The sequence below is a fragment of the Ictalurus furcatus genome, chromosome 23, assembly GCF_023375685.1.
Source record: "Ictalurus furcatus strain D&B chromosome 23, Billie_1.0, whole genome shotgun sequence".
NCBI lineage: Eukaryota > Metazoa > Chordata > Actinopteri > Siluriformes > Ictaluridae > Ictalurus > Ictalurus furcatus.
The window spans coordinates 2,233,398-2,246,762 of NC_071277.1; the positions used below are offsets into that span (position 1 = coordinate 2,233,398).

General features: G+C 38.0%; 1 protein-coding gene across 1 annotated transcript; it reads right to left on the bottom strand.

The window, feature by feature from the left end:
• Positions 1-2,181: 2,181 nt before the first annotated feature.
• pdia4 (protein disulfide isomerase family A, member 4) lies at positions 2,182-12,498 on the bottom strand. Its single transcript, XM_053611891.1, has 10 exons — positions 12,159-12,498; positions 10,413-10,599; positions 10,085-10,290; positions 8,731-8,869; positions 8,420-8,625; positions 8,154-8,312; positions 5,572-5,723; positions 4,732-4,888; positions 3,853-4,086; positions 2,182-3,089 (listed from the first exon to the last, which is right to left on the bottom strand). Exons 1-10 carry the CDS (start codon positions 12,235-12,237, stop codon positions 2,677-2,679), a joined length of 1,932 nt encoding a protein of 643 aa, XP_053467866.1. The 5' UTR covers positions 12,238-12,498; the 3' UTR covers positions 2,182-2,676.
• Between the last annotated feature and the right edge of the window lie 867 nt (positions 12,499-13,365).

Here is a 13,365-nt window from a genome sequence, read left to right on the forward strand (position 1 = left end):
TCAAAGCGTCCCACATTCGAGATTCTTACTATCAGGCATTTTGATAGGTCACATCGTGTATTGGAAGTGTCCAATCAGACAGTGCTCTGCGTGAGGGGCCCGGAATGGGGTACATGTGGAGAAGTTCTCCTTTGTTCTTGGGTTTTTGAAAGAACACAATTTTTGTGTATAAATAAACGGACCACTCATTCGACCGGTATGACCTTGTTTATTTGTTCGTTTCTGATTCTCAAACAAACTGGGACACCGCGCGCTTTTGGGGCTTTTTGATCATTACACATACATACACATACAAATAAAATGACCGTTTTCCTTTCAAGAAATGATATAATACGTCGCGCTGATTTCTTGACATGTTCATATCATTTGAAACATTGTTTTCATTTTTGGGGGGGACCATAGCGTCAACGTAAACATGTCCGTTTTTAGCCTTGCAGCCTTTAGACTCTTTGAACTTGGGTTCATCCGGTGTGTTAAGCTCCGCCCATTTCCCTGACGCAACGGGTACAACGGCAACGCTGTGCTTGCGTCATTCTGCTGTCGGAAGTGGATTCCCCTGTTAGTCGTTTTTCTTTTATTTAGAGATTACAGTGGGATATTTTCCCCTTATTCTAGTATAAGCACGATGGGGAAAAACTACACGTCCAGCAATGCGTCTGGCAAATTAATCTAAACAAATCTACACCTGCCTAGCGTCTGGCAAATTAATATTAACAAATTAAGGTTAGCTGTGGAAGTGTAACCAGAGATTTGCTCTGATTACCTATCAAGCGATCATAATATTTAGAGAGGAAGACTGCCTGAATGAGGCAGAGGCATCTGATTGCCATGCTGAAAAAAAAACCCCAATAGAAACCCTCATAGAATTTGTAATGGTTATAATGGGAATTGTATTGGTTTTAATGGAAACTGTAATGGTCCCTGTGGGTGTCTACTGGTAATTTGTTGCTATTGTTCTATTGATGGCATGTCATATCTGGTGTATACCATTAAGGGTATAATGCATGCAAAAGCATTTCTACTTCATCACTGAACATCAAACTGGTAATATATAATATCAACTTTTTTTATGATATTAACTCATATTGGGCACCTCACACCTCCAGGGCCGGGGGTTTGATCCCCACCGCTGCTGTGTGTGTGCGGAGTTTGCATGTTCTACTCGTGCTGCGGGGGTTTCCTCCCCCAGTCCAAAGACATGCATGGTAGGCTGATTGGCGTGTCCAAAGTGTCCGTAGTGTGTGAATGGGTGTGAGAGTGTGTGTGTGATTGTGCCCTGCGATGCACTGGCACCCTGTCCAGGGTGTACCCCGCCTTGTGCCCGATGCTCCCTGGGATAGGCTCCAGGTGTCCCTGTGACCTTGAAAAGGATAAAGCGGTATAGAAGATGGATGGATGAACTCATTAACTGGATATGAATTATACTACTCTACAAAATATATTTTCTGTGCAATATATATACTTTTTTGTCAACTCATCTTCATTTAAATCTTTCAACCGTGTACTGGCCCTTTAATTCAGCACAAGCAGCACGGCAAAAAAAATAATAAATTTAGACTCGACGCTGAAACTTTCCACTTACATGTTTTGCATTGTGTCCTGCAGCCAAAATCTTATATTTTGTCCCAATTCACCTACTATCCTTCCTAAACAGTATCCGAGATTAGAATGAGTGTGTGTTTCTTCACACAAAAAAAAGTACATACTTTTAGTGCATAGTACAAATAGGTGAATCGGGACGCATCATTAGTCTTCCTTTACTACTCCAATATAAACACTGTAAAACAGATTTTTTTAAAAATATATACACATTTACCATGAGTGGTTTCCATCGCACGTCATATCGATTGTGTAAAAACATCCGATTTGTGCACACGGGATTCAAAAGCCCTGTGTAAATGTAGTCTTTGTATGCACTCTTCCTATACAGTCAAAATCTTTAATCCAGGCCTCCGGAGGGCCTGTCCAGGATATTTTTCCTAGATTTAAAAAAAAAACAAAAAAAAAAACCCAATCTTGACTAATAAAACAAGCCATTAATCAATTTTATCCTAATTAAGATCAAAATATTTGCGATCGATATCGATATAGACGGGAAAAAAATTAATAATTGGTTTTTATATAGGCCAGCTGCAGCCTGGAGTAGATTTCAGACTAATAAATTCCAAACCATGGAATTCAATGAACAATTATATTTTATTGACAGACAAGCAGGAAGCCGATGACCTCTTGTAACAAAACAGACATCAGTCCAAATGCTGTGTCTCCTTTAAACTTCTCATTTGTAGTGGCATGTGTGAATTCGCTACTTGACTGGCAACACTCATTATTGTATTAATATTGATAAGTTATCCATGCTGCTCTGATAAGTCAGGCTTGTTACAGAACCAACAAAAGGTCCCAGCTCCAGCATCTATCCATCTAGACCCACCTCAATGGAAGTGCGCAAAGAGATCTTAAAAGAGAACAGCCGGTTGTTTCCCCATTTTCCAATTTTATTTCCTTTTTTTTATTATTATTTAAAAAAGGTTTCGAAAAGAAATCTAACGAACAGTGCTTTGGAATGAACAGAAAATTCTGCTTTCAGAAACCATTCTTACTGCAAGATCAAGTCAGACAGCTGAGGTCTGCGTTTTATCACGTCAGGTTCAGAGTTTCTCTAAAAAAAAAAAACCTTTAGAGTTCATCTTTCTTCGGTGATAATTTTGTTGCATGTTCTTCTATGAATTTGCTTAAACTCTCCATGTTTCTCTCACCACCTGAAAATTTAATGGGATCCTGCTTCTTGTTGCTGGGGGCAAAGTATATCGTAGGAAATCCTTCCACTTTGTAGGCGTCGTGAGGCACGTCATTGGCCGTAGCGTCCATTTTAGCGATCACCAGATTCTTCTCGTTCTTGTACTTCTTTGCAAGAGCGAGGTAGTCGGGCTCCAGCTGTTTGCAGTGACCGCACCACGGCGCATAGAACTCGATCAGGACATCCTTCTTGGCATCCAAGACAGTTTCATCAAAGGTTTTCCCAACAACAACCTTCACAGGTCCCTTGTTCTTGGCAACCGGCTGCGACTTGATGATGGGCTTCAGTTTGCCTGTTACAGAGTAATGATACATACAATTGTCACTAATAAGGACTAGTGAAAGGCTTGTAACACAGTTCCATTAAGATGCATTGGCTGTCTAATACCCACATACCGATGATCAGTTATACAAAATAAAGGTACAATTTTAACACTCCAATGGAAAATGTGTGTTCACTTTGTATTTAATTCAAATATCCTTTGGTTTTTAATGTTATATTTATGTATTTCCTAAAATGAAAACCAAAAACCACACCCAAAAAGTCAGGCAGTACGACGTCACTCAATTCAATTTATTGCCTTGATCAACTATGAACGTTACATTTTCACTTGGAGACAAATGGGTAATGATTTGGTTTGTATGGGCTCCCATAGTTATGCTATAATATAATAACTATAGTATAAATATTTAAATCTACGTTACAAGTCATCATTACTCCAAAATTCTGTTCAAAGTTTAAAAAAAAAAACAAAAAAAAAAAACTGTTCTTGTACTTTGGGGTACTATCCAAAGTCAGACGAAACACCACAACAGACAGGAAAAACTGTCTCAGTGTCCGACTCTATGGTGTTCTACACTTACAGGGTAGTTAGTACCAGTTATAGTAAAGTGCCAATATCGAGTCCTGAATTAATTTCTATTAACACTGTATTTATGTCTCCATGAAGCAAAACCTGGCTGTGGTCCAAATGTTATCTAAACATAAATGATTGCACAAGAATTCTTTCGTGGCCCTGTCGTGTTCTACTAGTATCAAACCTGGCAACTCCTCACCTTTTTTAAAGGCCAGAACAAATTCCTGAAGCACATCAGTGTCAAACTCCTCCGGCTCCATCGCATACTTCTTCCCTCCTTCGCCAAGAATGCCGACGTTCACCTCCTCGCCGCTCTCGCTGAGCCCGAGGCTCTTCAGCTCGTCGGCGTAGTCCTCCTCATCCGCGATAGCGAATGTGTACTCTGGGAAGTCCTTGGCCACCTCCAACACTTTGCTCCTCCAGTACTGTGTGGCTGTATGCAAAAATCGAGACCATTAAAACGGTGCTGGACAAAAAGAAATCTCTAAATCCAGGCTAACAAATGCAAGTGGTACAGCCCTATAATCAATTAAACAATATCTCTGGAGTTAAGACATTTGTCTCTCATTTAGCAGAAGTTGAAGGTTTAAAAAAAAAAAGGAAATACATTTAATAATACAATATTGTGATTGTAAACTATAGGCAATTATTACAATATTTAAAAAAAGTAACACTGGCACACTTAGCAGAAAATACATTTTCAGAAAGCATATTGTAAACAGATTTTTACTATAGAAGTGATAATGTATCAGACCATGTGTATTAATATACACCTCCGAGTTGACTTGCAGCAGAGTCTAACTTTAGAATTCAACAGTGCTGTGGTATAATACTCAACAGCCCATTTTTGTAAGTTAATTACTGTTTGAACAGAACACAAGTACTATATTTTGCAGTCAGGCAATCCCATGGGATTTTGCACACATCAAGTGACCTGATGTACCAAAGCTGCCAGCGATGATAAAATGTTTTGTGCAAACGGATACTATGACTGACATGCCCAGGATGTTCCTCTGACCAAATCTTTCAAAGCTTACATGCTGGCTCATTTCTATAGAAGAGAATACTGATCACTTACCAACTCTGTAATCAAAACTGAAGTCAACACCGTAATACACAACCACCAGCGGACGTTTGGAGTATCTCTTCTCAGCATTGCTCTGTTTTCTGTGTCCCACTAAGGGCAGTGTGTGTTTCTTAAAGAAATCTTGAACCTCTGAGGCAGATGTGGAATCCTAAGGGGAAACATGCAACTATACTTAGAACATGCAAGTAAAAATAAATAAATAAATAAATGACTTATTAGTTGAGGTCAGGCAGGCAACTACATTTTAAAAAGCAGCGAAGAGACATACACTCTTTTATACACTATCATTTATGAGTAAAATCATTTCTTTATTTCTGTTGTTATTTACCCGCATTTTTGTTTCTCTTATTCATCTTCTAATCATCCATGCTCATTACACACACCATAAACTCTTTCATCAATAAAGAATGAAGTGTCGCTTACTGGGTATTTTTTGTTTTTCGCACCATTGTGTGTAAACTATAGAGACTTTGTGTGTGTAAATCCCAGGAGATTCTGAAATACTCAAACCATACCACGGTCAAAGTCAATGAGATTCCCTCCTCCCCCGCCCCCCGTTCTGATGTTCGATGTGAACATTAACTGAAGCTCTTAACCTGTATCTGCATGATTTTTTTTTGCACTGCTTTGCCAACACGTGATTGGTTGATTATCAGGTGTTCCTAATAAATTGTACAGTCAGTGTATGTCTCTACTTAGTTCTTCTCTTTTTAATTTCTTTGTGAAGCACTTTAAGCTTATATATATATATAAAATAACTGTTACACAAACATCACCACCCCCACCCCACGCCAACCTCATTTTACTTATGAAGGGCATCCAGGGACTTACTTTAATGGTTAAGGTGTGGGATGAAGGCTCATATTTCGACCTGAACTTCTCCGGCTGGAGCATGACCACCTGGCCAGGTGAGGCCTTTAGGAACTTGGCAATATCGTTAGTGAACGTGTGGCGGAACACGTAGTCATCTCTGAGGGTGTTGCCTAGAAATCAGGTAAGAATTTTTTTATTTTTACATTTTGACATAAATGTGCCAACAACCACAATATTCAACACACAATGCAGTGACTATGGACAGCTTTCTTGTAGGATTGCACAGCTTACTGATACTCAAAGAACGACCAAATTACGGCATTTTTCACTAGTGAGTAGTACTAGTGAACTAAAGTACGTCTACACCAGTCCCTATTCCAATACAGCCATATAGACACATTATATGCATTCTTTGCAGTAGGCAGTTTTTAAACAGAATATTAATATTAGGACTGGATAGCAGCGCCATTTTGATAAGAACAAAAACATTAGATTTTACAAAATCATTAGTCTGTTTCAATTAAAATGACCAAGTAATGCAGTCGTAGCAGAACACATGATGTTACACTAATCTCCATCGAGTGCTTTGAATTTATTTTGTGCTGTGCACGTTGCGACATATCTTTAGCCAGAACAAGACATGTGTAGTGGTTTTCTTGTTTTTTCCTGTACGTTCGAAAGCCTGCTGCATGTAAAAGTGACGGTAACAGCATGTAGAACGTAAATCATGCATGCCAGTGTATTTGATGGTTTTTAACTATGTTTTTATCTTTCATCATAAAATTTCCGGGTTCGTTTTTTTTTTCCCTCCTTAGTATCACTTCAGCGCTTGTAAGTCAGGTTTACTTTTGTGGCATCATAACACCACCACTGACTAGCTACTTTTGACCAGTTTAAAGGAGAATCGCGTGTCTGTGAGAGAAGGTACAGTTTTCCCGATTATAAATAAATGTCAAAGTTTGAAAATCATAACAGGCAGAAAGATACGTTTTGAAATGCAAGATAAGGACCATATTTACGCTATAATGGACTGTTAAAGTGATGTATAGTGGCAAACATGTCATTTACATATGGTGATATTGTATACCATGATACAATGTTAAGCATGTACTATGACAGGAAAATTTAAATTACAGCACATACAGTGCATCCGGAAAGTATTCACAGCGCGTCACTTTCCCCACATTTTGTCATGTTACAGCCTTATTCCAAAATGGATTCAATTCATCATTTTCCTCAAAATTCTACAAACAATACCCCATCATGACAACGTGAAAGAAGTTTGTTTGAAATCTTTGCAAATTTATTAAAGATAAAAAAAAAAAATTAAAAAAAAGCACATGTACATAAGTATTCACAGCCTAAAGTGAAGCGCTGTGAATACTTTCCGGATGCACTGTACCTAGTGAAAAATTAGGAAAGTAGATTATTATACGAGGGGTTCCATGGACTAGTCAATTAATATATTCACTGCTGTGAGGAACTAGTCAGAGAAGTGGAAAAAACGGTGAGACAGACACTAAGGAGATGAAGGCAGACAAAAGATGCAGGCTAAATGTACAGTTATGGGACCAAAAAAAAAAAAAAAAGAAGTACACCCTCCTTCAATTCTATGTTTTTTATATCAGGGTGTAAAGAACAATTGTGTGGTCCGTTTATAAAGAAATAACCACGTGACAAAAAGAAGAAAAACCCAACGTATTTCAATATGTAGTATTTTTGTTTCCCTTAAAGTAAACCAACATTCTCAAAGGGGGGGGGGGGGGGATAGGGAATAAGTACTCCCTTCCTGCTTCCACAATCAGTACTTAGCAGCTAGGTGTTACTAATGAAAGTAGACAAGTTAATTAAATTAGAAGATTGGTTAATCGTCAAGAAGTGTGACCACCTCTATAAAAGCAGAACTTCTGGTAGTTCTGGAGCACTAAGGTTTGTGTCTCCATCACGCCAAAAAGAAAGGACATCAGGCATGACCTAAGAGAAGCACCTGTTGCTGCTCTTCGATTTGTGAAGGGTTATAAGGCCACCTCCAAACAATATGGAGAAAAAAAATGACTACGTTAAAATCCACTGTGGGTTTTTTTTTTTGTCATCACCTGAGGTTATTTGTTTGTTTATAGAAGTTGGTGAGGACCACACAATTGTTATTTCGGCCCTGAAAAATAAAAACCTACAATTGAAGGAGGGTGTAGTTTCTCCTTCTTATGCCTGTACTTGTTAGTTTGGAAATATTTCCGACAAGATAAAGCCAGTCATACAGTTAACTGCACATTGTGTAAGAGTACACTGGGAAAAGATCGCTCCAGACTCATTTACGGATGGGTCTTTACGGATGCAATGATTTTTATTTTCATCTTCAACAGCGTAGCCTAAAAAGCATCGATGACATGTAGCCTGTGTATGACTGTTAATTCAATCTGTTGTTCTTCAGCAGATAACCAAACTAATAAAACTAATAACGCCTATAAATAGCCGTGTCCTTAATCCGTTTTTGGACTAACTATGGAAAAAAGAGGACTAGTTAACTACTTTTTTTTGAACTGCTGCTCAATTAGTCAAAAGGAATAGTTGTGCAATACCTCGACTATTCTGATACTCACATGCTTCTTGATAGATCTCGTAGGCAGCGTCCTCTTCACTGGAGAACGTGCCAACGATCACGGCATCATCTCCATCTTTCACCAGTTCCTGAATTTGTTTCACGGCCTGCACCTGCTTGGACGGAGGGCCTGCTTGCTCGCTCATGTAATCAACAATACCTGGACAAAACCATATTCACACCAATAAGTTACAAACCACATTATTTTTTTTTTTATATATATACACACACACACACAACAGAACAAAGTTCAATAACATGACAAACCATGTTTCTCCCGTGGTCCGTTGTAATCGAACACTTTCCCCTTCCTGAAGATTTTGAGTGTTGGGTATCCGGTTACGTCAAACCTGGTGGCGAGGTCATTCTCTGCAGTGGCATCCACTTTAGCCAGTGGTATAGGAGGGGTTCGAGCGCCGAGTTCCTTAGCAGCTTTCTCATACTCAGGAGCGAGTCTTTTACAGTGCCCACACCTGTTTATTCCAAAAAACAGAAGAAAAAAAAAAAGATGCTAATTAAACACTTCAAGTAGACAATCAGTGCAATAGAAATTCTCAAATATCCTGTAAAGTACCAACCAGGGGGCATAAAACTCCACCAGAATGATGTCAGCATTATTAACCACATCATCAAAGTTGTCCTTTGTCAGCACCAGTGTGGCCTCTGGAGGAGGTTTCCAGTCTGGCTGTGCAACTTCTTTAACTCGCTCAACAATAGCTGAAAGATTAAACCCAGATTAAAACACATAGTACATTTAGTTATTTACCGTTAATGGGATTTCACTTCAATTACATGTTTTTAAATTTGTACCGTTTTATACATTTAGTTTTCATGAAAGTCTCATTTCTTGACTGTTTTCGCTCCATCGTCATTTCAAACTTTTACATGTAAAACACTATGAATTTGGACTCAAAATTAAAGGGGCCACAGCGGAGTGTAAAAGTTTGTACACTCGCACATAAAGTCATTTAATTTTTTGAGCAACAAGACATTCAGTGTGTTCGGTTTCGCAGATGTTCCTTCGTCTAAATATCCTCATTCGTTAACTTTATAATTTTTTTTGTGCTCCCTTTCTGTTCACGGTGCTCTGCATTGTTGTCATTTTACATGGGATATAATCCACATTTCAATTTTTTTTTTTTTTTTTTACATTCTTGATTTCTAATCAATGAAAAAATAAAATTAAAAAAAAATTTAAAAAAATAAAAAAAGGCATGAGGAATCCAAACTAGAGATGGCCCCAAGCCAATACCAGCAAAAACAGTGGATCAGATATCTGATCCTGTAACAAATGGCAAAGATTAGAATGGGAAAAGAAATGTACTTCTGAAACCAGATGTTTATATATAAAAAAGACTTGCCATTTTTCTTTTCTTTAGATTGATTTTATTATAGTTATACTGTATTCTATTCATCATATATACAAATGAAAGTGATTTTTGTGTGAAAGAGTTTTAACTGTCACGTGCTCCAGTAAACAAAAATAAAACTTAAAAAAAAAAAAAAAAAAAAAAAAAAAAAAAAAAAGGACAATAGAAGATGGGTATGGGTACTCAAGGTTTCAGTACCGGTATCGAAAAAAGTACTCTTGTGCCATATCTAATCCAAATATTTCCCCTCAACTGTATAGAAATAAAGATCATATTACCGTAGCCATCTTGAGTATTTGAAAATGCGAATCTGAAACTACTGAGCACTCACACGGCCAAATTACCAAACTGTATTGTTTTAAGTGCTTAAGATTAGAGAGGAGGAATAACATTACATCCTAACGTGCATATGACAGGCATCAGTACATGAACCTACTCTAATCTTAGGAGGTTAAAATGTATTTCCATTGTTGTTATTCAACAATTCTTCAAGGCATTCATATATTTCACAGCATTCAATTGTATGCACATCATACAGCCCTACCCAGGAGAACACACTCACCTTTTTCAGTTCGCGCTCCATCGTAATCCACCGCCTCACCCTTTTTCAAAATTTTGATAGTAGGATATCCAGACACCTCAAATTTACTCGCAAGTGCACTAGCCACAGTGGCATCTACTTTCGCCACAGGGATCGGAGGATCGTTTTCCTTGAGAGTCTGAGCAATTTTCTCATACTCTGGTGCAAACTGCTTGCAGTGGCCACACCTGTTAGGGAGGAGGGTAGATAAAAAAAATAATAATCATTTTTTTTTTTTTTTTAAAGTGAGCAAGTGTTTGCACAGTGACGTGCCATGTAAAGGCCCAATACAAGCTCTCAGTGCACTTACCACGGTGCATAGAATTCAACCAGCACTGTGTCTTTGTCCTCGATGAACGTGTCAAAGTTACCATCAGTGAGAACCAGCACGCCGTTTTCCTCTTTGACCTCCGTGCTGTTGTCGTCATCGTCGTCATCATCCTCATCGTCATCATCGTCTTCAGTGTCACTGTCGGCGTCTTTACTCGGCTCTTCTCCTGAAATTCACACAACACTTAAGTTGGCTAAACAGTTTTTTTTTCAAATTTTTTTCATATTTTATATACTTTGTCACAAGCTGTCTGTTCAGTAAGGCTGGGCAATATGACCGTATAACCAATACTGTGATGTTTGTCACAATACACTTTTATTAGATATCATGTACATTGTGATAGCTTTTTATTTCACTTTTAAAAAAAAAAAAAAAAAAAAAAAAAAAAAAATTTACAAATTGATTGGAAACCACAGACTTCATGTTAAAATATTCAGCTTAATTGTGATGTTACAATTCCCCCCCCCCAAGTGTTAATTAATTTCTGAAGACATTAAATATAGGAATCAAGTATCTTTAAATTAAAATCAGAAATAGTTACAAAACACTTCCGTCATATTGTTGATATCATGAGTTTCTTTCTTTTTTTTTTAATAGTACTTTATTAATAGTTACAAACAAATTGGAAGCAGCTGACGATGTTAAACAATGACTTTGTACTCAGTTCTTCATTTTTTTTTTTTTTTTTTTTTTTTTAAACACATTCCTCCTATTTTTGTAGACAATAAATAACAGTATCATTTCTTCATGTAGTCTTTCACAGGTTTCTTTAACATGACGACATACCTAAATATTGTGATGCATATTGTGTATCACCGAAGTGTTTCTGAGAATCATTATAGGATATGTTTGGCATATCTCCCACCCTTACTGTCCAATGCACGTATTAGAAATGGCCAGAACTAGCTATGAGGACCATTCCTCACCAGTTCCACAGGGTTTTGTTTTTGTTGTTGTTTTTTTTTTTGGTAAAAGACAAATTTAATATAAAAACCAAACAGTGACGTCCAGACAACGTGCTGGCAGAATGTTGCCTTTGTCTACTATGCAAAACAACTTTTAAGCGGTGATGACTGGCTCTCAATTGACTTCAGAGTGTTTGTCCATAGACGTACTCGCATTATTTTGAGAACGAGCGTGAGAGAAAAGCAGGATGAGCACATGCACATAGACATGCAGAGATAACGTAAATATATTTAACTCTAATATTTCAAATTTAAAAACATTTACACTTTGAACAGTATTTACAAAAAAAAAAAAGAGAGACATATAACAAACATAACATAGGTTAGAAATTACAAACTGAAGCATTATTACGCTTTGCAGTTTATTAACGGCGAAGTGGAGGAGATTTCTGCAATCTGCACCAGGCTGCTTATAAGTTTTAGTCCTGTTAAAAAAATCATTCACTCATTGAGATGCAATACAAGTATACATGTTGTTCAACCTTATTTGTTCTGAGCCTTACAGCACAATCTCTTACATCACTAATCATACTTGTTCATGCTCAGATGGCTACTTTCCCTCCTGAAAATATGAAGTGATCCTTTACTTAATGCAAAAAAAAATTAAAAAATCAAACAGCCATTCATGTGTATATTAATAATGTGCATGCATCCCCAACCCTTACACTCCTGGCTGTCTGTCAGGCCAGTTCAACCTTACTAATGCAGGATGGTGTAGGTGTAAGTGTGAGTCTGAATGATGATCCCAGCTCTTCCTCACCCTCTTCCTCTCCTGTGCCGATGGTAATGAAGTGTGCTAACCCGAGCAGCACGATCAACAGCAGCGGCAGCTTCTTCATCTCTCTGCCTTTTCTTCCACAGGGCCTTCTGTCCTCTTCAAGCCTTTCCACTAATCCCACACACAGGCAGTGCACTATTGCAGCAGTGCGGAGCTTATTTTTTTTAATTTTTTTATTTATTTTAAAGGCTATATAAACTAAACCCTGAATTATCCTTTAAACGCCAGGTTTTACTTGAAAACCAGCTTTCCCCTCTAAAGGTGTCTATCTGAAATGCCTTCGGTTTGCTTCTTGGTTCCACGCCACGAATCAAACTTGTCTGACTTGCCACGCTCTGATTGGTTAGCGGACGCTGGGCTCTACCAATCAGAAGTCGCCACTCAAGAGCGTACCGCACGTACGTTCGGAGCTCTGATTGGATAATTGTCAAGTAAGACAGAAAACTACTGAATGCAGAGAGAAACGTCACACGATAAACTTCTCTGTCAAAGAATTTAACCGTTTATTGAGAAGAAAAGGTTGGGGTTTTTTTTTTTAAAGTGTAATATTACAACAAGCTCTTTAGACACAAGCTTCTATTCATCAAATCACAGCAATTAAAATAAAAAAGGAGTACATATTACATAATAAAATTACAAAAAAACAAACAACATAACTACTACATTAAAATCATTGCTAGAGATTTTCGCCAAGATTCACATTTCTATATTAACATTAGCATACATACACTCGCCCATCCGGTTTAATAGGAACGTCTGGCCTGCTCATTTGTGATCTCTGTGACTTTCTTTGTGGCATGGACGTTGATACCAGATGGGCTGGTTTGAGTGTTTCAGAAACTGCTGATCTCCTGAATATCACACACAACAGTGTTTAGAGTTTACACGGAATGGTGTGAAAAACAGCATGTAAGTGGAGAGTCTGCAGGCTGAAACACCTTGTTGATGAGAGAGATCAGAGGAGAATGGCCAGGCCGGCCTGAGCTGCCAGATAGTCTGTAGTAACTCAAATAATCACTCTTTACAATTGTGGTGAGCAGAAAACCATCTCAGAACACATCGATTCCTTACAATAGCAGAAGGTCACATCAGGTTCCACTCCTGTCAGCCAAGAACAAGACTCATGGGAACAGACTCACCCACACTGGACAGTTGAAGACGGGAAAAAGACATGGTGATGGTCTGTGCC